This window comes from Callithrix jacchus, chromosome 3 (genome assembly GCF_049354715.1).
Source record: "Callithrix jacchus isolate 240 chromosome 3, calJac240_pri, whole genome shotgun sequence".
NCBI classification, from domain to species: domain Eukaryota; kingdom Metazoa; phylum Chordata; class Mammalia; order Primates; family Cebidae; genus Callithrix; species Callithrix jacchus.
In genome coordinates this window covers 37,658,203-37,682,680 of record NC_133504.1, presented here as the reverse complement: position 1 = coordinate 37,682,680, position 24,478 = coordinate 37,658,203, and the positions used below count along the sequence as shown (strand labels likewise).

At 39.7% G+C, this 24,478-nt stretch overlaps 2 protein-coding genes across 3 annotated transcripts in view; one reads left to right on the top strand and one right to left on the bottom strand.

Moving 5' to 3' along the window:
- Window positions 1-4,064: 4,064 nt before the first annotated feature.
- On the bottom strand, window positions 4,065-10,535 carry C3H4orf46 (chromosome 3 C4orf46 homolog). Its single transcript, XM_002745286.7, has 2 exons — window positions 10,134-10,535; window positions 4,065-8,548 (listed from the first exon to the last, which is right to left on the bottom strand). The coding sequence occupies exons 1-2, from the start codon at window positions 10,317-10,319 to the stop codon at window positions 8,393-8,395; spliced, it is 342 nt and encodes a 113-aa protein (XP_002745332.1). The 5' UTR covers window positions 10,320-10,535; the 3' UTR covers window positions 4,065-8,392.
- A 294-nt stretch (window positions 10,536-10,829) lies between these two features.
- The window catches only part of ETFDH (electron transfer flavoprotein dehydrogenase), a 37,093-nt gene continuing 23,444 nt past the window's right edge, over window positions 10,830-24,478 (top strand). Inside the window, exons 1-5 of one of the 2 annotated variants that reach the window (XM_002745281.6) lie at window positions 10,830-11,005; window positions 19,621-19,761; window positions 21,316-21,545; window positions 22,415-22,496; window positions 22,918-23,036. In XM_002745281.6, the coding sequence (XP_002745327.2) occupies window positions 10,972-11,005; window positions 19,621-19,761; window positions 21,316-21,545; window positions 22,415-22,496; window positions 22,918-23,036 (606 nt within the window). In that variant the 5' untranslated portion in view covers window positions 10,830-10,971. Of the gene's footprint in view, window positions 11,023-19,620; window positions 19,762-21,315; window positions 21,546-22,414; window positions 22,497-22,917; window positions 23,037-24,478 lie in introns of both variants that reach the window. The other variant, XM_035292788.3, reaches the window with a different exon arrangement.

Here is a 24,478-nt window from a genome sequence, read left to right as displayed (position 1 = left end):
TTGAGACAGTCTTGCTCTGTTGCCCAGGTGGGAGTACAGTGGCATGATCTCAGTCACTGCAATCTCTGCCTCCAGGGTTCAAGCAATTATCCTGATTCTCCTGTTTCAGCCTCCTGAGTAGCTGGGACTACAGGCACACGCCACCACGCCTGGCTAATTTTTATATTTTTTAGTAGAGACAGGGTTTCACCATGTTGGCCAAGCTGGTCTCAAACTTCTGACCTCAAGTGATCCGCCCACGTCAGCCTCCCAAAGCGCTGGGATTATAGGTGTAAGCCACCGAACCCGGCCTAATTATTTAAGATTATTTTAAGATTAATTCCTTAGAACTCCTATTACTAATTCCAAGTAATAGGAATTTTTTCCCCACGAGATGAAGTCTTGCTCTGCCACCCAGGCTGGAGTGTAGTGGCGCCATCTCAGCTTATTTCAACTTCCGCCTCCCAGGTTCAAGCAATTCACCTGCCTCAGCCTCCCAAGTGGCCGGAATTACAAGTGCCCATCACCATGCCCAGCTCATTTTTTGTATTTTTTGTAGAGACAAAGTTTCACCATGTTAGCCAGGCTGGTCTCGAACTCCTGACCTCGTGATCTACCTACCTCGGCCTCTCAAAGTGCTGGGATTACAGGTGTGAGCCACCATGACTGGCTTTTGTTTTGTTTTTCTTCTTTTTGAGACATAGTCTCTCTCTTGTCACCCAGGCTGGAGTACAGCAACCTGATCTCGGCTCACCTCCACCTCCAGGTTTCAAGGGGATTCTTCTACCTCAGCCTCCCGAGTAGCTGGGATTACAGGTGCCCACCACCATGCACAGCTAATTTTTGTATTTTTAGTAGAGACAGGGGTTTCACTTTACTGGCCAGGCCAGTCTTGAACTCCTGACCTCAGGTGATCTGCCCACCTAGGCTTCCCAAAGTGCTGGGATTATAGGCATGAGCCACCCCGCCAGGCCAAAGATTTTTATTAAAAAGAATAACTGAAAAAGAATAAAAGCAATACTCATGAATAGAAGAAATTCAGTCCCAACAAAATCGTGGTCTTAATCTGTTTAAGAATCTTAGAAATGCCATAAATTTACAAAATACACATCTTAAACTTCCTTTAGCATTTAACATATTTTTAAACAACTTTCTAGAGGCCATTTGAATTTGACTTCCTGTCTCCTCCACCCATTCATTCTACCCTTCCACCTCCTCAAATAGAATAACTTCAGTTTAATTTAATTTGATAAGTAATTACTAACATACTACATAACTATCTCCTTAGAACCTTCCATAGAAAATGCAACAGAAGCATTAAGTTAACTACAATTTGTTTCAAGATTTTCTTAGAAATGTAGCTTATGGACTATGATCTAGGTCAAATCAATCCTCTAAATCAACCAAGCCAAAGTTGTTTTAAAAATTTTAAGTTTAGCCAGGAGCAGTGGCTCACATCTGCAATCCCAGCACTTTGGGAGACTGAGGTTGGCAGATCACCTGAGGTTGAGAGTTCGAGACCAGCCTTACCAACATGGAGAAACCCCATCTCTACTAAAAATATAAAATTAGTCAGGCATTGTGGCACATGCCTATAATTCCAGCTACTCAGGAGCCTGAAGCAAGAGAATCACTTGAACCTGGGAGGCAGAGGTTGCAGTGAGCCGATATCATGCCCTTGCAATCCAGCGTGGGCAACAAGAGTGAAACTCTGTCTCAAAAAATAAACAAATAAATAAATAATAAAACATAATAAAAATTTGAAATTTATATCAGGAAAACCTCAACTTTTATTTTTTACACTTTTAGTTTAAGAATTACTAATTCATCATACTAATACACCATCTCTCCTAAATGACTGGGTAAACCTTAGCAATTTAAACATGGATAAGTAGAAGGCAAAAAACAAAGTGGAAGGAATACACAGCTGGAATTGTAATGCCACGCATTTTACTCGACGAACTTTCAAGGGAATTGCTCTAGGTAAGAGACCTCAAAAATACAAAAAGCGGTTTAATTTTTACAAAATTGCTCCTCTTTTAGAGAAAATCTTTCACTAGAAGACTCATTCACTCTTGTTTTAAGCCTTTTTCTTATCTACAGACTGGGGCAATCTCACCCACTTTAATATGGCCTCATACACTATGTATATACTGATGATTCCCATATTTTTGCCTTCAGCTTGTTCTCTCTCCTAAACTGCCCACTTATATATACAATTGCCCACCTGATATTTTCACTTGAGTATCTCACTGGCTTTTTAATGTCATTATTATGCATGAATCTGGAATCTCACATCTGATTCTCCTCCTATAGATCCTGCCTTGCTGAATTGCACCCTATGGCCCAAGCTTGAAATCTGGGAGTCATCCTTGACTTTTCCCTCTCCTTTATCCAACATATCAAATCACCCAGGCCTCCCTATTCTACCTCATACACGTTGCTTAAATCCATCCACTCTCTTCATCCCAATTCCCAGTACCTTAGTTTGGGTCAACATTATGTCTCATTGGGGTATTTGTAATAACCTTTTAACAAGCCGCCATACCTCCAATTCCAATTTGGTCAGTTGATCTTTATAGGTTTTTAGAGCTTACCAAAAAAATAAAAAGCAATCCTAGGGGAAAAAATTTGAGTGTTATACAGTTACTAGCACAAATATTCTGCTTTGGGATGTCATATTATTTTGGGTTTGCCATAGCCATAGAAAAGGAGAGAGAAGAGTCTAAGGAATTGTCTCACATGATTATGGAAACTGGCAGCTCTAAACATCTGCAGGGCCAATGTCCCAGCTGAAAGGCACACAGGCTCTTTAGAACCAGGAAGAGCCAGTGCCAATTCAAAGGCTGGCCTTTTGAATTCCCCCTTGCAGGGGGAGGGTCAGCCCTTTGTTCTGTTCAGGCCTTCTAGGGATAGGAGGAGCACAACCCATGCTAGGAAGGGCAATCTGCTTTACTCTTGTCTACTGATGTACATATTAGCTTCATCCAAAAGCATCCTGACTGAAAAAGTGAGAATATTATCTGAACAAATATCTCCGTACCTGTAGCCATCAAGTTGAAACATAAAATTAACCATCACTCATGGGGAGAGTAAATAATATGATAAGCCTGGATATTATTCAGTCTAGCTAGGTGGCTAGGTGTGGTGTAGACTACTAGGGTAGTGTTGACCAATTTCAGCGTCAAGACTCACAGGCATATTATTTTATCTCAGCCTGCTTACTTTTGGTAAACAGTAATGACACTTTTCTCGAAGAACTGATATGGTTATAAAGCTCTTAACACAGTACCTGGCACATCTTACATACTCAGAATTTTTGAAACAGAACACATTTGTTTTATATGTTAACAATTTCATCTTACTGACTTTAGTCTCTTGAAGTTTTAAAAAATTTACATCAGCTGGGCCCAGTGGCTCACACCTGTAATCCCAGCACCTTGAGATGACGAGGTGGGTGGATCACCTGAGGTCAGGAGTTTGAGACCAGCCCGGGCAACATGGTGACATCCTGTCTCTATTAAAAATACAAAAATCAGCCGGATGTGGTGGCGCACACCTGTGATTCCCAGCTAGTAGGGAGGCTGAGGCAGGAGAATCGCTGGAACCAGGAAGCAGAGGTTGCAGTGAGCCAAGATCGCACCACTGCACTCCAGCCTGGGCAACAGAGCAAGAATTTGTCTCAAAAAATATTTTTTACATCATTTCTTTGTGGTTTGTGTAGGGCTGGTAATGGGCTACTTACTACGTTTAAAAAAAAAAAATTCTTACGTCTTAAAGAAAACATTTATGCTTTCAGCTCTTCCCCAACCTCTCCCATGAAGCAAACGGAAATGTAAAAATGTGTAACCATAAAAACCCACTCTTTAAGTGCCCATAGAAAGCTCACTACCTGAAACCAGCAGTTGTCCTAAACTGACCATAACTCAGTAGAAATCAGTAACATGTTTTTTTCTTTCCTTACAGGGAAACTTACAGAGTTTTAGCACGCAGTTAAGTAAATATATCTGTAGTGGAAGAAATATAATTTCTCCTCAAGCCTCATAAGTTCATAGTTGGGACAGATCCCTGTAACAAAAGACAGATTAACAAGAGAAAAACAACTAATTTTTATTAATATTTGCAGTGTATATCATACAGGAGATAACCCAATGAAAAAGTAACCACAAGTAGTGGCTTACAACTCTAGATTGTATAGCATCTTCCACAGAGAATAAATTTTAGAGATGTGTGACAAGGAAAGCAGTTTTAGGCTTCCAGAGGCAGTAACTATAAGAAGGTAAATTTATACAGCAAGAAACTAACAGTAAAGTTTGTTTGTAGATTCCTCTGGTGCTGTCTCAGCTGACTAGAGCTATCTTCTCATCTTGGAATCAGGAAAGCAACTTTCTCAAAGAAGTTTGTATGGCTTGCTACAGGTAGGAAAGGATAGGTAAGATAGCCATTTCTGCAACTACTGTTTCTCAAGTGCCTTTAGCTCGAAATAATCACTATGGCAAATTGGCATATTTGGGGAAGGCATGTTCAAATTTCCTTCAGATCAAAAGAACAGAAAGGTCAGAATCTGGCCCTTATATGGTAACTGAATGACAGATGCCGCACTTGAAACATTGATACTTGAAGGAATAGCTATAAATATGCAAAAATAATTAAAACAAGATTCCAAAATCATGCCATAAACAAAATCAAATTTCAGTTGAACTAAACATCTAAATGTTAAAAAATTTTACAACTTTTGGAAGGCTGTATAATACTATTTTTATGACATTTCCTATACAAAACTTAGAAAAAGCAAATCATTATGAAATATTGGTAAGATTACATTAAAATTTAAAAATTCAACATTTCATAACCAAAATACAAAGATAAACCAGCCTAAAAAAGATAGTTGAAACATATATAACAGATTATTAGTATTAAAACATGCAATATGTAAAAACTGACAGGTTAAAAATAGAAAAATGAGCAAAAAATGCCTGTAATCCCAGTGCTTTGGGAGACAAGACGGGAGGATTGTTTGAGCCCAAGCTCAAGATTACAGTGGGCTATGATCTTGCAAATGCACTCCAGCCTGAGCAAGAGAGCAAGATTTTGTCTCTTAAAAAAAAAAAAAGAGTAAAAGATAACGGCCTCAGAAATCACACAATGTATTTGCTCAATATCCTTGTAGTTACAAAAGTCAGCACTGTAGAATGCAGAAGACTATACTGGGGCATAAATACCAGGAGGCCAGGGATCACTGGGACCATCTGGAGGCTGGCTACCACATACATAAAACAATATTTTGTAGCACTTTTAAAAAATACATTTGTATTAAAAATATAAAAACACACACTAGAAAATACTCAACCTCTAGTGGTTACTTCTGGGGACTCTCAGAGAAATAGGAAGGGGACAGGATCAAAGAGGCAACAAACTTCAAATGTATCTAACATTTGTAATTACATACATACGGGGTGTGTGTGTCTGAAGAAAATACAGCCAAATGCTAACATTTACTACATCTGCATGGTAGAAATACATGAATTTTCTTGAAATCATTTACCTTTCCTATATCTCTGAAATATGTAAAATAAAAAAGTTTTGAGGCAATGAATCCAAAGAAATGGAAATAAAATGTGTTTTTAATAAGAATTAATTTTTACACATTTTAAAAATTGCAGTTCTCAGGATATGTAAGAGTATTTTTCTAATACTGAAATAAGCATATCTTTGGTATAGAAATCACACCCTATGTGTGATCTTTAAAAAAACTAATCAAGAACTATGACCTAATATGTTAAACAAAACTATTCTTTGCCCATCCATCTGTCCCCTCTCATAGCCCCATTGTGGGGCGTTAGAATATAGTTCTGTACATATCTACAAAGAATTAAGATGTCGTATCAAAGATGTCCACAAGTTATATATGGTAGAGAATTAGTGGCTTAATCGTTGACACGCCACACAAAGTATCAAAAGCAACATAAGATACAGGATGCAAAATAGAAGACTAAGGTCAAATAATACAAAAACAATCACATCATTTAAATTTGATGCATTGCAAACAAAGTAACTTCTTTAGAATTCTTATGTACACAACTTGCAAAGCTCAGAAAGTAATAGCACAGAGCCATAAATCTGATAAGGCACTTTATTTTGAGATGGAGTCTCACTCTGTCACCCAGGCTGGAGTGCAGCGATGCTATCTCAGCTCACGGCAACCTCCGCCTCCCAGGTTCAATCAATTCTTCTGCCTTAGGCTCCCAAGTAACTGGGACTACAGGCATGCGCCACCACACCTGGCTAATTTTTGTATTTTTAATAGAGACAGGGTTTCACCATATTGGCCAGGCTGGTCTTGAACTCCTGACCTCGTGATCCACCAGCCTTGGCCTCCCAAAGTGTTGGGATTACAGGTGTGAGCCACTGCGCCCCCGTCATTCTTATATACTAACAATGCTTTGTACCTTAAGATTCTTTAAAGACAGCAATCAAACATATGCAAGTATCAGATACAAACACTGTTAAACTGGAAAAGTAGTAACCACAGAAATAGAGAAAAAATACGCATTCTTTCTAGACAGTCTTTCCGTTTCTGAAGTAAAGTCTTTTTAAAAAAAAAAAATCAAAGAAGTACAAAAAATACTTGTCATACATTTTTAAAACCTATCATCAAAGTCCAAATCTCCGTAAAAAAGAATGTTTGTCTTCAAGTCAATAAAGGTCAGACTCATACATTTTCTAGAGAAACAATTAGTCTTCATGCTAAATATGGGACGAAAAAAAGCTTTTAATTAAGTTTGTTAACTCTTAAACAAATATTTAGTGAGTGTTGTGTGACCCTGTTTTAGGTGCTGGGGATATAGAATAAAGACACAATCATTAGCTGTAGACAACTTAGCCTAATGGAGCTGCATCTACCATTGGAAACCTTAAAGTTACCTCCCTTGGTCCTTAAGATGAAACGCAACTTCAAACTCTGCCATGCTTAGCATCTTGTTACAAAACAAATAACTAATGGTCTAGCTAGTTTGCTACTGGTAGCACTATGGCACTATTAATATTAGCCATCTACTGATTATCTTTCAAAAAGGATTCTATGAAAGTTCAGAGGCAGAAAGTGCTTAAGGATAAACAAGCACTGGTCAGCCTCAAAAATAGCATCGGTATTCCGCTTTCACAAAAGCCAAGAAAAGGAAGAGAACTCAACAAATTGGTTAGCATGGATGATCAACAAATGTCTATGGATACGACCAGTAGGAAACTCTCATCACAATTGAGTGGAAGATTCAGGCAGTTTCCCTCTGATTCCACGGATCCTCAAGCAGGAATTGGAAGATTGGAGGACACTGAAAGGAATGCAAAGTCTATGTTCAACCCAGCATTCCGAGCCACCTTCCATCCAGCTACCCCAAAACTTTTGTTTGTTTGCCGTCTTACTGATGGACTGCATGAAGACCTCATAGATGCGGGTGTGAGTGAAAGAAGCTTGCTCATTGTTGAAGGCAAACAAACATCCACACAGTCACTCTTTAAAAGGACTGTCACTGACCAGGACCGGATAACTAAAACCGAAATGGCGTCCATGCTTCAACACTGCTGCTACCTATTCATCAGAGTTGTGATCGGGTCAAGTGATTAGACCCAGTCCAATCCTATTCAGGTCTAAAAACGATTCCAGGCCATGATGGTTGCACCAGGCAGGGCAGCAGATGGCGAAAGTGCAAACCTGCTGATTGCACGCAATGCTGGGCCTACGATAGACTGGATTAATAGTCAACCTTGGGTTGGTGAGTTTGTATTTGCTCTCCTATTCAAGGAAAGGAGCTCTTAGATCAAGTCAAGCTTGTTGCTAAACAACAGTTTAGCCCGATGACGACAGTTTTTACTATCCAGACCTTTCTAGAACTGTGTATGGATGGGACACCAGTACTCCCCTCCGTCCTCACAGACATAGTGGAGTTTGAGAAGAGACTCACCAATGCAAAGAACAAGATGGGGAGTCTGTTTGGGCTACCTGGCGCACTCCACCATCCTATTATGCTAGAGCTCACTCCTGGGACATTTCCCAACCTGGCCATAGTAGCCAATTATTGGACCAAAAGAACCAACCCAACAATCACAGGCTTCAAAGACCCCAACATAATACCGGGAGCAAGTCTCTCACTGCCATTGCTACAAATGGTGGCACAGAGACCTGTCAAGAGGGAAGACACGGGTGGGCCAATGGACGGAACTCTTGTTATCTTAAGTTGTTATGGAATCAACGGTTATGATTGAACATCCATTCAAAAACGAAGAAAAATTTCATTCTGAGTGCATACAGAACTTCTGAACAGAGGTCATCCTATACATGTGGTAAATGTACAAATATGACATATGAAGAAGTATGAAGTAATACAGTCATTATTAAACAACGAAGTATGTCAAATTAGTCATCAGGTTTCAAAGAATCATAGCCTTCTTTCAAGAGGTCCCGCCATGTTTTAAGGAAACGTGCATTTTCTGTACATTTGAAGGCAAGCTCTTCCACTTGAGCTGATACTGCAGATGTGGCTTCAAGGAGTTTGGTTAATGAAAAGGCTGCCTAAAATTAAAAAAAAAAAGTCAAACAAGTTTATTTTTTAAATTCTCATCTCATTTTACAAGTAGTCTCAAAATAGCTTAAGGCCTTGAATCCAATGCCCCTGTTTTCTTTAAAAGTAATCAATTTTCAAACTAAAGCATTGGCTCTTCAATATTTCTTAGGTTCCCTGAAAGAGCCAATGCTTTAGTTTGAAAATTGAGTAGGCTTTGAGGAAACAGGTCTGCTAGAAAAATATTCACTATGTATGAGACATGACAAGTCAGTATTGTTGTTTTCTGTGAAAATACACTAGTCTCAGTTCAACAAGATGACTTGGACCCCTTCACACTAAGTGTCAGAAGTATCTGAAGGAATTCATCATAAATAATTCTTACTGCTATGTGGGTAACATGGGCATTGACCTGTGAACGCTTTAAACAATGAAAATGTATAGATCAAAGAACAGAAACTCTGAGCTCTGACAAACAACATCAACGAAATCACACACGAATGCAGAAAACACTCAGCTCCTGGTGGAAATTTCACTTTTTAGGCAAATATTTTCTTTGCTGATGATATAAAATAAAACGTTTTTCCTAAATAACACATTAGCACTTCATTCTACATATTTCTTTGTAGAATATTCAAAGAATATATAAGAAAATTCTACATATTTACTTACAATCAGTTTGTTCTGCAAAAATAAAGGCTGAATATGCACTTTAGTCATCCTTAAAAAAATACATGCGCAGCAATGAGATAGTCGAGGTCATCCCGCAGTTTCCAATCCTTAAGAAAGGTCATGCCACAGAGCTCTCCCAGAAGGTTACAGCCTACATACCTCATTCCACTTGACCCACTCGAGAGACCATAAAACTGTGACTTCCCTTCTCCCCCTCCCTATCTTGTGTGAGTTAGGGGTGGGAGGTGGGGTGCTAGTTTCTGGGGACTCGAGATTTAACAGAAACTATCCTTACTAAGTATGCATTCTACAAAGGGAGGAGTGCTAGCAATCATACAAAGGAAGGAGTGCTGAACTAAACCCTTAATGAAGCCAATCCACGTGACCTAAACCCTTCAAGCTGGGTCCACCGCTAAGCAGGCCTGAGGCAGACAATGGCATTATCATCTGTCCCTGGGCAGGTGGCCAACTAGAACAGCGGGCTCTAAGTCCCATGGAAAAAAATCACAGTCTGAACCTAAACACTCGCAGGCAGCAAGCAAACCCATGCAGTGAAAACTATTCTCTGATGGGAGGGGAGGAGGCAAAAAGCCAGCACTGGGCGGCGCAGAGCTGCATGGCTTCGGGTTACTGCGGATGATTGAAACCAGAAGGCGAGACAAAAAGAGACCAGTTAGAAGTGGGGCGGGTGGATGGATAACCCTTAAGACTCCTCACCGCTAAATCTAAAGGGGAACACTCAGAAAGGGTTTAGCTGCTGGCATCTCCCACTCCCCGCTTCCCGCCCGCAAGCTCTCGGGTGCAGAAGGGCCGGTCGTCCCCGGTCGTGGGGTTGGGGGACCGACTCCCTGGCCTCGCGGGCCCAGCCGCCGCCAGTCTTCCCAGAGGCGCCGAGGAGGGACGCAGTCCCAACTACACACTCACGTCTCCGATTTGCAGCTCCACTTCCTCCAGCGGGTCAACCTTTCGGCCGCTGCTCCCGCTCGGAACTGGCCAGCTCAAACTCACTGGGCCGCCGGGGAAAGATGCTGCAGAGGCGTCTGCAGAGGAGGGAGAAGAAGGAGGAGGCGGGGGAGGCGAAGAAACCTGCAGCTCCACAGGGTCGGCCATGGGGGAGGACTGAGACCGCGGAATCCAATCGAGCACCCGAACCGACACCAACTGTCTTTTAACCGCTCGCGCCCAAAGCCAAGTGGCCCCGCCTCCTAGCGCCCGAAATCCCGCCCCGTCTCCTCACGGGTCTCAGCCCTGGATCACAAAGACTTTTCATTTTTCGGGACAGCCAATCAGATGACATCTATCCACCTTAGGCAGCTCAAGGCTACTGCGCGAGCCTCTAGTAGGGCTGGAAGGGCGCGCGTGCAGAAGACTACCCCTCCCAGGAAGCTGTGCGCGTCGCCCCGCCTTCCACTGTCTTTCACTGCGCGTGCGTTGTCCTGTGGGATTCGTGAACCTCTCTAGCCGCGCTCTGGCTGGCACCGCGCCCCGGCTGGGTCTTGGAGTCCCTAATTTCCCTGGTTTGGTACATGACCCGGAAGCCTCGGCTGTCCGCCGCGTCATGCATGGCGCCGGCGCAGAGTGAGAAGGAGGCGGGAACGCCGCGAAGCAAGAGCTGTCGGCAGAGCTGGGTAGACGAACTGCGGTCGAGTTCTTGCTTCCCGGCAGGTGATGGCGCCCCCCGCGGCCTAGAGGTCCAACGCCCGCCGCGAGCAGCGGAGATTCCTCCTGTTCTGTCCGACCGAGAATCCTGGTGACTTTGAACATGCTGGTGCCGCTAGCCAAGCTGTCCTGCCCGGGTGAGAGGGAACGTAAGGTGGGGATAAGTGGAGGAATTAGGGCAAAAGCGACAAGGCCGGTCCTGGGGGCTGTAGGCACCTCTCACCTCTCACCTCTTCTCTCATCTGCTTTCTGAGGCTATCTGGGGCAAAGGTCACGCTCTGTGAGCCGGGTGGTGGACCCTGGCTGCTTCTCTCTGGGGTTGCCTCAGTTGGAAAAAATAATATCTAGGCTAAAGGTCAAGGGCGGAGAAAACTTGTCAACACACCCCACCCACCACCACCGGTCAACAAACACACATCTCGGTGGACTCCTGAACTAAGGCTTCCCGAATCATGGTTCTAATCCTCAAAGCTTTGTTTTAAATGGGGGGGGAAAAAAAGTTGTATTTGCCTAGTTTTTATCCTTGGTCCTGACCTGACTTTCGTCTTCGCAGCCATCCTGGTTCAGTCTAAAGAAATTGAAGTCTTATCTGTCACATCATGGTTAACATTCATATGTTAACCAAGTCACCTGAGTGTATCTGGAGCCAGGAGTTTTCTGCCTTGTCTAAAATTAACTATAAAGGCCAGTCGCGGTGGCTCATGCCTGTAATCCCAGCGCTTTGGGAGATCGAGGCCGGTGGATCACCCGAGGTCCAGATTTCAAGGCCAGCCTGACCAACATAGTGAAACCCCATCTCTACTAAAAATACAAAACTTAGCTGAGTGTGATGCCGCATGCTTGTAATCCCAGCTACTCAGGAGGCTTAGGCAGGAGACTCAGGTGAACCCGGGAGGTAGAGGTTGCAGCGAGCTGAGATCACACCACTGCACTCCAGCCTGGGTGACAGAGCCAGACTCCGTCTCAAAAAAATGTAAAATAAAATTAACTCTAAGGGTTTTATCGTGTTATGGATATTCTTCGAACCATCATGACAAATGAAGTTGGATGGTCTTTTTAAAGTTTTACTTAAATTTTTGTTGTTGTTAATTCAAACAAAAGTTCACTAAAGGATCTTGTATTCTGTCATAACTGGCTTAATTTTTTAAATCTTTATTTAAATTTTGGTGATTCATTAAGTATAAATATTACAAATTCAAAGATGTTCTTATGAAATTTCATGAAAATAGAATTTTGTTAATCTTGGCTTCCATATGTTAAGAAATTAGAACTTTGTTTAAATTTCATGTCATGTCACTCATGTATTTGTTGTTGCGCTTAATGTATGGATAAGATAGATGGTGTTTGAAGTTGTCAGCTGGTGTCTGCCTTACAGAAGGATTTAGATGCCATCAGCCTTGGGCCCAGTGCTAACCACAATTTCTGTTTTCTTTGGATAGCAATTCATTGCCATTTTCATAGCCTGAAAGAGGTAGACACAAATGTGCCATCAGTGCGAGTTTGATATGGTGATACTATGAGTTCAAAGGACTTTGTGACCTCACTTTTTGACCAAGGAGACTGAATATTCAAATCTCTAAAGTGAGATACCAGATTTGTTTCAGAAAAGGGGTAAAGGTTGTGACTTTTTTTTTTCCAATCCTTTAGAGAAAGACTACACAGTTTCAAATATTCTGAAGAGATCAGTAACTATACAAGCAGTAGAATTACAGTTTGTCATATGCCAGTCATCAGTTTTCAGAAGTAAATAACTTCTATACACTAAATTACAATGCATTGAAAACTAAATATTTTAAATATTGATTATGGTGTGTTTGAACTCTTGCACTGAGTCCTAGAGTATCTTTATGTATTTAATGAATTTTTTTTTTCAAAACTTAGGTGAATAGTTATCTAAAACTTAAAAAGTGTTACCAGTATTACAGTTTTTTTGTTTTTGGGGTTTTTTGAGACAGCCTTGCCCTGTCGCCCAGGCTGGAGTGCAGTGGTGTAATCTTGGCTCACTGCAGCCTCTGCCTCCCGGGTTCAAGTGATAGTCATGCCTCAGCCTCCCTAATAGCTGGGATCACAGCGCCCACCACCATGCCTGGCTAATTTTTGAATTTTTAGTAGAGACAGAGATTCCTCATGTTGGCCAGGCTGGTCTCAAATTTCTGGCCTCAAGTGATCTTCCTACCTCAGCCTCCCAAAGTGCTGGGATTACAGGTATGAGCCACCATGCCCAGCCCCAGTGCTATAGTTCTTAGTTTGCATAATCAAATTCATTTATTTGCCACTTTTAAAAAAATGATCAAATAACAGATTTTTAGTGTTTAAGAGACTTGCCTTTTCACAGAAAATGAATCTGAAGAGCATTAATCTTTTGTAGTACCATGTGCCAATCATAAGTGAATACTCTAGTGAAGGAAAGTATAAAAAATGACTCTTTCATATTTAGTTAACAAATATCTCCACCTGACATTAGGTTTCCACATACAACAAGATAAATGCTTATGGACCATGCTATCTGATGGAGAATACAGACAACTAAAGACATTTATATTTTTGCCCTTTTTTGGTCACATAAATGGTTTAAATTTTTAGTCCAGTGATACTATAACTTTTTAGATTTTTCATATTCTTAAAAAATAACTTTCAGAATCCTAGATTCTAAAAAAAAAAAAAAAATCTGTTTTTTTATGTTTTTTTTGAGACGGAGTTTCACTCTTGTTACCTAGGCTGGAGTGCAATGGCCCAATCTCGGCTCACAGCAACCTCTGCCTCCTGGGTTCAGGCAATTCTCCTGCCTCAGCCTCCTGAGTAGCTGGGATTACAGGCACGTGCCACCGTGCCCAGCTAATTTTTTTGTATTTTTAGTAGAGATGGGGTTTCACCGTGTTGACCAGGATGGTCTCAATCTCTTGACCTCGTGATCCACCCGCCTTGGCCTCCCAAAGTGCTGGGATTACAGGCGTGAGCCACCGCACCCGGCCCAAAAATCTGTTTTTTTAATAATATTTTTATACATGGCTATGTTGTTTTTTATAACATTTATAATCTTTAATAAGATATGTCACAAACCATACAATTTATACTATTTAAAATGTACAATTCAGTGGTTTTTAGTATAGTCAGAATTCTGTAACCATCACTGCAGTCTATTTTAGAACATTTTCATCACTCAAAAAAGAAACTCTGTATTCATTCCCAAGCCCCTTCCAACATTAGACAACAGTCTACTTTCTTTCTCCATAGATTAGCCTGTCCTGAATATTTTGTATCTATGGAAGCATATAATATGTTGTCTTTTTGTGTCTGACTTCTTTCACATAGCATATTTTCAAAGTTCTTCTATGTGGTAGCATGTATCAGTATTCAATTTCTTATTGCTAAATATTTCATTATTTGGATATTTCACTTCTTACCATTTATTGATCAACACTTGGGTTCTTTCTACTTTTTGGCTGTTATAAATAATTCACCTATTGGCCAGGTGCGGTAGCTCACACCTGTAATCCCAGCACTTTGGGAGGCTGAGATGGGCAGATTACTCGAGCCCAGGATTTCAGGACCACCCTACGCAACCCAGTGAGACTGCTTGACTACAGAAAAATAGAAACAATTAGCCAGGTGTGACGGCATTCCCCTATATCCCTAGCTACTTAGGAGGCTGAGGTGGGGGAATCACTTAAGCTTGGAAAGTCAAGGCTTCAGTGAGCCATGATCACATCACTGCATTCCACTCTTGGTGACAGTGAGACCTTGTCTCAAAAAAAAACCAGAAAAAAAAATTTCAGCTAGGAACATTCATGTGCAAGTTTTTGCGTGGAAATATGTTTTCATTATCTTAGGGATAGACTTAGGAATGGGTCATATGAAAACAATGTGTTTACCTTTTGAGGAACTGCCAGACTATTTTGCAAAGAAACTGCATCATTTTTACTTCCCACACAGGAGTGTATGAGGGTTCTAGTTTTCCACATCCTTGCTAACTCTTGTTATTGTAACCACCCAATGTGTTCTCCTTTCCTGCTACCCAGATAGAGCCAATTTATCAAAACAGGAGAATTACAATAGAGAAAGAGTTTAATTCACACAGAGCAGGCTGTACAGGAGACCAGAGTTTTATTGTTACTCTAATCAGTCTCCCCCAGAACTTGGAGATTGGGCTTTTTAAGGATATTTTGGTGAGTGGGGGGTGTCAGAAAGTGGGGAGTTCTGATTGGTCAGGTCAGGTTTGAAATCACAGGGAGGTGAGTTTGTCCTCTTGCACTATTTCATCAATGTGGGTGGTGCCAGTTGATCCATCAAGTGCAAGATCTGCAAAATATCCCAATTAGTGATCTTAGCTTTTATAATTATATTATCCCAAGGAGCAATTTGGGAAGGTTCAGAATCTTGCCACCTCCAGCTGCATGACTCTTAAATCATAATTTCTAATCTTGTAGCTAATTTGTTAGTCCTCCAAAGACAGTCTGTTCCCCAGGTTGGAAGGGGGTTTGTTCTGGAAAAGGGCTGTTACTGTCTTTATTTCAAAGTTAAACTATAAATTAAGTTCCTCCCAAAGTTAGTTCAGCCTACTCTAGGAACAAACAAGGACTTATTGGTGGTTAGAAGCAAGACGGAGTTAGTTAGGTCAGCTCTCTTTCACTGTAATAATGTTCTTAGTTAGAGTTTTTGCAGAGGTGGTTTTATTGTCTTCTTGACTATAGCCATGCTAGTAGATGTACGGTAGTATCTCATGTGGTTTTGGTTTGCATTTCCCTGAGCATCTTTTCATGTACTTACTGGCCATTTGTATATCTTCTTTGAACAAGTATCTGTTCAGATCCTTTGCTACTTTTTAATTGGGTTATTCATCTTTTTATTACTAGATATAAGAGTTCTTTATGTATTCTAAATATAAGTACTTTATCAGAAACACGATTGGAAAATATTTTCTCCCATTCCATGGGCTGTCTTTTCACTTTCTTGATGGTATCCTTTGACGCACAAAAGGTTTTAATATTGATGAAGTGCAGTTTAACTGTATTTTTCTTCTGTTGCTTGTGTTTTTGGTTGCAGTATTGAAGAAACCATTGCCTACCCCAATTGTTGATGAAAAAGCCAAACTTCGTAAACTATTTAAAGAAATTAATTCTGAGCCAAATGTGAGGACCATGACCCATGATACAGCCTCAGGAGGTTTTGCAAACATGTACCCAAGGTGGTTGGGTTACAGCTTGATTTTATACATTTTAGCGAGATAGGTTATAGGCAAAGACATTAATCAATATGTATAAGGTTTACATTGGTTTGGCCTGGAAAGGTAGGACCTCTTAAAGGGGGGTTCCTTCCAGACATAGGTAGATTCAAAGATTTACTTATTCGCAATTGGTTGAAAGTTGAGTTTGCCTAAAGTGTTTAAGTCAGCAGAAAGAAATGCCTGGGATTAAGATAGGTGTTATGGAAGCCTGGGTTCTTGTTATGCAGTTAAAGCCTCCAGGTAGTAGGCTTCAGAGACAATAGCTGGTACATGTCTCTTATTAGACCTTAAAATGGGTGTCCAACCTGTGGGCTTCCCTGGGCCACACTGGAAGAAGAATTGTCTTGGGCCACACATAAAATACAGTAACAACAGCTGATGAGCTTTAAAAAAAAACACAAAAAAAAAATCTCATAATTTTTAAAGAAAGTTTATGAATTTGTGTCAGGCCACATTCAAAGGCATCCTGGGTTGCATGCAGCCCATGGGCTGCAGGTTGGACAAGCTTACCTTAAAAGGTATCAGACTCCAAATCCCTCCTAGATCAGAAAAAGACCTGGAGAGGGAAGGGAATTCTCCATAGGATATAAATTTTCCCCACAAGAGACAGCTTTGCAGGGCCAATTCAAAACTTTTGTCCAAGAAATATATTTTGGGGTATAATACTTTGATTTTCTCTGGGGCCCGTTGTCATGCAATATTATACCAGAGTCAGGTTGGAGCTGGTGTCTTATTGCTACAAAGAGTCTGTTCTGTCAGTCTTAGGATTTTGATATTAATGCTGATACCAGTCAGCTATGTCTAAACACCAAAAGGAAGAGAGTATAATGAGGCATGTCTGACCCCCCGACTTCCCATCTTGGTATGAACTATGTTTTTGGGTATCTTTGGCATCCTCTTGGCCAGGAAGAGTACATTCAGTCAATTGGGGGCTTAGAATTTTATTTTTGGTTTACACGGGGTCACAAAGATTTACACTCATGTTTTCAAAGAGTTTTATGGTTTTAGCTCTTATATTTGGGTTTGATATTTCTTAACTTTCATATCACCATAATCTTTATTTTTTAACTTTTTATCTTGAAATATTTTAGACTTACTGATGAGTTGTAAAGATAGTACTGAGAGTTCTCATATGCCCTTTGCTGAGCTTTACTGTCTTATATAACCATAGTATAATTATCAAAACTAAGAAATTAACATTGATGAAATACTGTTAATTACACCACAGATTTTATCCAGATCTTATTTTTCTGTTCCAGGACCCAATCCAGGGCTGTAGGTTGCCTTTAAAGTTTGCAGGTCTCCATAGTCTACTTCAATTTGACAGTTCTTCTGTCCTTTCTTGTGTCCCAAGACTTTTACACTTTTACTGTCTACTGGTTGAGCATTTTGTAGAATGTCCCTCAATCTGAGTTTGTCTGATGATTTCTCATGAATAGACTGAGGTTAAAGATTTTGGGGACAAATACCACAGAGGTAAAGAACACTTTTCACCACCTCATATCAGGGGATACATGGTATCAATATGTCTTACTGCTGGTAATGTTAAACTTGATCACTTAGTTACAGTGGTATCTGCCATATTTCTCTACTATAAAGTTAATAACATTTTTCACTTTGTATTCTCTACTTGTTAGAAGCTAGTCAATAAGTTCATCCCACACCACTTTAAGGAGGAGAGAACTGAAAAATTTATGGATATTTCACCATCTTTTTTTTTTTTTCTTTTGAGACAAGGTGGTTGTCACCCAGGTTGGAGTACAGTGATGTGGTCCTAGCTCACTGTAGCCTCAAATTACTGGGCTCAAGTGATCATCCTGCTTCAACATCCTGACTATGTGGGACTGCAGGTGCATACCACCACACCTAATTTTTTTACTTTTCATTTTTTGTTTTTGTAGAGAAGAGATCTTGCTATGTTGCTTCGACTAATCTTGAACTTCTGGCCTCATGCAGTCCTCCCGTCTTAGCTGAGATTTACAGTCATAAGCCACTGTGCCCAGCCCACCATAGTCTTCTATACTTTGAAGTTTCCCTAATAAAATCTTCAATCAAATAGAATTCATTTTGACATAAGGAGCAGAGTATACTTTTTTTCTGAATGGCTTTCTCGCTATCTCTGCACCATTTAATGAGAAATCATTTCTTCTCCCTAATTTGAAATGGCATCTTTATTATATACCCTATACCTATGTGTCTTCTATTTCTGAACTCTGTATTCTTTTTCTTTTGTTATTCTATCCCTTCTCCTCTAAGAGACATAATTAATATAGCTTCAAATATAAGTTTTTATATCTGACAAGAGTGGTTTCCTGGAAGGATTCTTTGTCCTTTTTTAATGGTAGGAACAATTAGCAAGGAGAACAGAGGCTGCGAAGGGAGTCACAATTGAAGATCAGAAGGGAGGGTATCAGATGGAGGATGTCTCTAAGACAACAGGAGAGCTAAGCCTCATCATCCAGCTAGAAGGATTAACCCCAGTGGAGAAGAATGTATTCTGTTTCTCTGTACTCATTGCATACAGTCATTAGGAGCAAAGACATATCTTCTGCTATAAACTGAGATAATGAACAAAGTATGGGCACAAATACAGATTATATTACAAGTTACTGTCGAGGAGTTGAGAAAATTCCCATCGAATTGTTTCTGTCTTTTTGAGGTTTGATGCTAGGGTACCCGCCCTGGATAAGAGAAAGAGGAGGTAGAGTTGAAGGTTTGAGGACAACAGCGAACTTTCATTGAACATTTTTGCAGATAAATCTTTGCACATTTCTGTTCATTTCCATAAAATACTTTTTGCTGACTCAAAAATATATACATTTTTAAGGATATCAGAAGATACTGTGATCAGGTGCAGTGGCTCATGCCTATAATCCCAGCACTTTTAGAGGCTGAGGTAGGCAGATCGCTCGAGGCCAGGAGTTCAAGACCAGCCTGAACAACATGGCAAAACCCCATCTCTACTAAAAAAATTACAAAAATTAGCTGGGTATGGTGGTGCACACCTGTAGTCCAGCTACTCGGGATGCTAAGGCATAAGAATTGCTTGAACCCAGGAGGCAGAGGTTGTGTTAAGCCAAGATCGCACCGCTGCACTCCAGCCTGGGTGATAGAGCGAGACTCTGTCTCAAAAAAAAAAAAAAAAAAGAAGAAGATATTGCCATATGTGTAGGTCAACTTATTTTAAAAAGAACCTGACCATAAAACCCGGTGTGTTCTTATAGCCATTGACCTAATACAGTTATTAATACTGCTCCCTATTACTCTCAAAGTGTTCAGCTTTCGTGACTAATTTATAGTTAAGCCTGACATTAGCTAAATTGAATAAATTTGTTTATTAGATAGTTTTAAAATAGTTAAGATTTGAAAACATTGCTTTATGAGAAAAAGCTGTTCAAATTGTTCACCTAGGAAAGAATATAGTCTATTTCACTATACTTATTGAGTATAGTCATTCATTTATATTTTTTCAGTCTACTGAGGAAAACTAATTTTAAGGAAGATATTCATTTTCATAATTTTTTGCAGCACATCAGTGCTTTCATGCCTTAAAAATTAAGAAAAATTATCTACCTCTACGTACTACAAGATGGTCTTCAAATTCTATTGTGCCTCAAATTACTACCCATTATACCATTTATCCCAGGGATAAGGACAAGAGATGGGAAGGTAAGTAATAATTTGTGTAAAATTTCTGAAACTTTTCTGGATACTTTGTTTCATTTTATGGAGAAAGTATTATATTTTGCATAACTTAAAAATATCTAATACTATTTTATGGCTTTACCAAATGTATTACTTATTACTAAAATCACATGCCACATAATGACACTTCAGTCAACGACAGACAACATTTATGATGGTAGTCCCTTGACATTATAATGGAGCAGAAAAATTCCTGTCACCTAGTGACGTCGTTTAGAACATAGCTTTCAGACCATTGTAGCTCAACACATTACTCAGTTATTTGTGGTGAGTGTGATATAAACAAACCTACTCTGCTGCCAGTTCTTTAAAGGTATACCATACCACATACCATTATGTACAGTACATAGTACTTGATAGTAAATAACTGTTACCAGTTTATGTATTTACTGTATTATACTTTTCATCTTATTTTAGAGCATACTCTTACTTAATTTTTAAACACTTAACTGTAAAACAGACACGGGCAGGTCCTTCAGGAGGTATTCTGGAAGAAGCTGCTGTTTGCATAGGAGATGACAACTCCATGCATGTTACTGTCTTTGATGACCTTCCAGTGGGAGAAGATGTGGAGGTAGAAGATATTGATGATCCTGACCCTGTGTAGGCGTGCGTTTGTGTCTTAATTTTTAATAAAAGAGTTTAAACGGTAAAAGAAAAAAAATTAAATAGAAAAAACTTATAGAAAAAGGATATAAAAACCTTTTTGTACAGCTGTACAATGTGTTTTTGTTTAAGTGTTACAACAGAGTCAAAAAGTTGAAAACATTTAAAGGCTTATAAAATAAAAACATTGTTGCAAACTAAGGTTAATTTATTGACAAAATAGTTCTTTCATAGATGTAGTGTAACCTAAGTATATGGTGTTTATGAAGTCTAGAGTAGTGTACAGTAACGTCCTAGGCCTTCACATTCACTCACTGCTCACTCACTCCCTCACCAGAACAATTTCCAGTCCTGTAAGTTCTATTGATGGTGAGTGCCCTGTCAGATATACCATTTTTACATCCTTTATCTGTACTTTTACTGTATTTTTTTCTGTGTTTAGATACATAAATACTATTATGTTACAGTTGCCTACTGTGTTCAGTATAGTCACATGCTGTACAGCTTTGTAGCCTAGGAGCAATAAGGCTATACCGTGTTGCCTCAGTGTATCATAAGCTATACAATCTAGGTTTGTGTGAGTATACTCTATGATGTTTGCAAAAGGGCAAAATGCCTAATGATGTATTTCTCAGAAAGTATTTCTGTCATGAAGGGACTTGTGGCTGTATTTTAGACAAGTAAATATTTGCTAAATGTGTAATAATAAATCTCAAATCCAAGAATTAGTTTATGGAAACTGAAAGAAAGTATGTACTGGAACAGAACCTAAGAATGTATTCTGCTTAGTATAATTGTTGTACAAAACACAGGGAGAATTTCCTTAAATAATGCTGTAAAGCACAGTGGATGTTTTTTAACTATCATGTGATTATTGGGTCATATTAGTTCCAGAATTTTTATTTCCCCCAGGAGTGAACATGGAAAGGTTTGCAGAAGAAGCGGATGTTGTCATAGTTGGTGCAGGCCCCGCAGGGCTCTCTGCAGCTGTTCGTCTGAAACAGTTGGCGGCGGCACATGAAAAGGACATCCGCGTGTGTCTAGTGGAGAAAGCTGCCCAGATAGGAGCTCATACTCTCTCAGGGGCTTGCCTCGATCCAAGTGCTTTTAAAGAACTCTTCCCAGACTGGAAAGAGAAGGGGGTATGAAAAATTGTTTTTTATACAAAGTCTAATCTTTTGTAATTGTATTTCAGTAGTTGTTCCCAAATTACTGAAATACAGGAAACCCTTTTCACATAACTCTCTCTTAGGGAATAATTATATACGTTTTAAATTAAAAAAATTTATATCAGAGTTGTAATTTATGAACATGTTAATTGTCTTTATCCAAAAGGAAAATAAAATTTCTCTTACCTTTCACCAAGCAGGAAGTTTCAACTTAGAGCCACACGCCTTGGCTAATTTCTCCAGAGACAAGATATGATGGTCACATTTCAAAGATGTTTCCAAGGCTCCCAAGAAATAATATTCCTGAGATGCAAAACTGGCAAGAGGTTTATTTAGATTTTTAAAAGATTCCCAGCTGGCCAGGCACAGTGGCTCACGCCTGTAATCCCAACACTTTGGGAGGCCAAGGAGGGTAGATCACTTGAGAACAGGAGTTCGAGACCAGCCTGGTCAACATGGCGAAACCCTGTCTCTACTGAAAATATAAAAATCAGCCAAGCATGGTGGCAAGTGTCTGTAAGCCCAGCTACTTGAGAGGCTGAGGCAGAATAATCATTTGAACCCAGGAGTAAGAGGCTGCAGTGAGCTGAGATTGTGCCACTGCACTCCAGCCTGGGTAACAGAGAGAGACACTGTCTCAAAAAAAAAAAAAAAAGATTCCCATACATCTCAAAAAGATAGAAAGGATTTGCAGTTACAAGTTTTCTAAAAGAAATGCCAAAAGAAAATTAGGGGGAGTTCTATTTTTCATCAGAGTACATTTTATAGTTTTTTATATTTATATTTATACTTGCAAATATAAACTAAAAACATTTCTTTTTCTTTTCTTCTTTTATTTCTAGGCTCCCCTTAACACTCCTGTAACAGAAGACAGGTTTGGAATTTTAACAGAGAAATATAGAATTCCTGTGCCAATTCTTCCAGGTAAGGTATAGTGAATATTCACAGAACTATAGAATTCCACAGCTGGAAGGAACTCTATTTCATCTGGTGAAATTTCCTCCTTATACAGATGAGAACTGAGGCCCAGAAATTTGAAGGACTTACCAAAGCTATACAGCTAGCTGGTGGGAAGGCAGGACTAGAACCCAGATCTTTTGTCTTCCAGTCTAGAAGAAGTGAGATAGCCTCGTAAGCCAACCAGGAATTTCTAGCTGAGTGCGTTAATGTTGTTTGTAATGTAATAAATTAGAACTCTAGACCAAAATTTAGAAGATAAGTTGAAATTGTGGCCTTCAGTATAATACTTATGTAGAAATACATATTAATTTGAATTTTTAAAGTATGTTTTTGTAATGCGTTATCAATAAAAAGTCATATTTATAAATTAAGCATATATTTATAGGGCTTCCGATGAATAATCATGGCAATTACATTGTACGCTTGGGACATTTAGTGAGCTGGATGGGTGAACAAGCAGAAGCCCTTGGTGTTGAAGTATACCCTGGTTATGCAGCTGCTGAGGTTTGTATAGTTTTGTTTTATTTTAATATTTATAGGAACTTTTTTTTAATAAGTAGAGAATTTTACAAAGGTGAAGACATATTTTTTAAAAGCCATAGGATTTTAGAATTATAAGATTAGAAAGAATCTTTAAAAGACCTAATCCAAAGAATACTTGAATTCCTCGTTGTACCCCCATCAAGTGATTGTCCAATTTATGACTGATCACCATAAGAGATGAAAAATTGTGGATTGTTGGTACTCTCTTCCTTATTTTGAACAGAAATTACCTACAGTTTTATACTATCCAGAACAAATCTATGCCCTCTTCCAAGGACAACTTTCTAATTATAATTATTTCTTGCTCTCTCTTCCTTTCTATCTTTACTCTGGATTTTTTTCTTTCCCATTGTAGGGGTGGTACAGGAGTTAAGGGAAAGCTTTGTCTCTGCCCTCTGAAGGTTCACCAGAGATAAGCTGACAATAGACAGAGTAAGAGGAGAAAAAGCATACAGATTTATTTAATACGCATAAGCACGAGATAATGATGACGGGGTAACCCAGTGAGGTCCAGATGCTTATCTACCCTTTGTCAGAGGGGAAGGGGAAATGTGGTGTTTAGCAATCTTGAAAGGAAATAAATGATTTTTAGGGAGAGTGAATGCACCCAAGACAGAAGTTAACTTGTAAATGAGTCTGTTTGGAATTGGAATGAGCCTGAGAGGCAGGCATTATCTTGTGAAAGTGTTTTTCTAGGTGTAGTTGCTTTCTCCTGTCTTCTTTTCTGCAATAGATATGAATAATAAGATTTCAGGAATTGGGTGGAAGACCATTGTGTTCTCTTTGACAGGTTCAGTCTTAAGGTAGAGAAGGAAATATCAGAGAAGAGCCGCATCCTGTGCTTTAGGAGAGCGAGGGTTGAAAGACAGACGGAGGGGAGGGTCAGAGAGACCTTGAAGCTGGTTTAGCATGCCAGAGTGCAATATCGTTTTCAAAGCCTCACAGCAGAAAGGCGTGATACTCTTCCTTGCCCATTATAAGGGTCACAGCTGACACTTCTTTGACAAAAGACAGGGTAACAAGAAAAACATAACAAATTTATTTAAGCGAAGTTTTACATAATATGATATCCTTCAGAAATAAAGGCCCCAAAGACCCAGGGGAAAGCATGTTTATGCTTAGGTTCAATAAGAATAGACAGCCATGTAGAAATGTGATCAGACAGAAGCATATGATCTAAGGGTGGTAGATTGAGAGAGGAAGCCAGGCGAGGCCTGTCTGTTCACATTCTCTGGCCTTTTTGAGTAGCATTTCTTCCTCTGAAATATCGCTAGAGCAGAATGCCTCTGGAATGAGAGTTTTCAAGGGGAAAGGGAGAAGTCAGAAAATAACCTTTCTAGGTTTTATGGCCTGTTTTGAGGGAGAGGAGTTCTAGTTTCTGTGACTCACATTGAGGAAGAGGA

What these genes read in the sequence shown, in the direction of transcription:
- C3H4orf46 (XM_002745286.7), bottom strand. Translation starts at nt 10,319, where the DNA reads ATGGCCGACCCTGTGGAGCTGCAGGTTTCTTCGCCTCCCCCGCCTCCT. An exon ending in TGGAGCTGCAAATCGGAGAC is followed by an intron (nt 8,549 to 10,133) that starts GTGAGTGTGTAG and finishes TTTTAATTTTAG; the next exon opens with GCAGCCTTTTCATTAACCAA.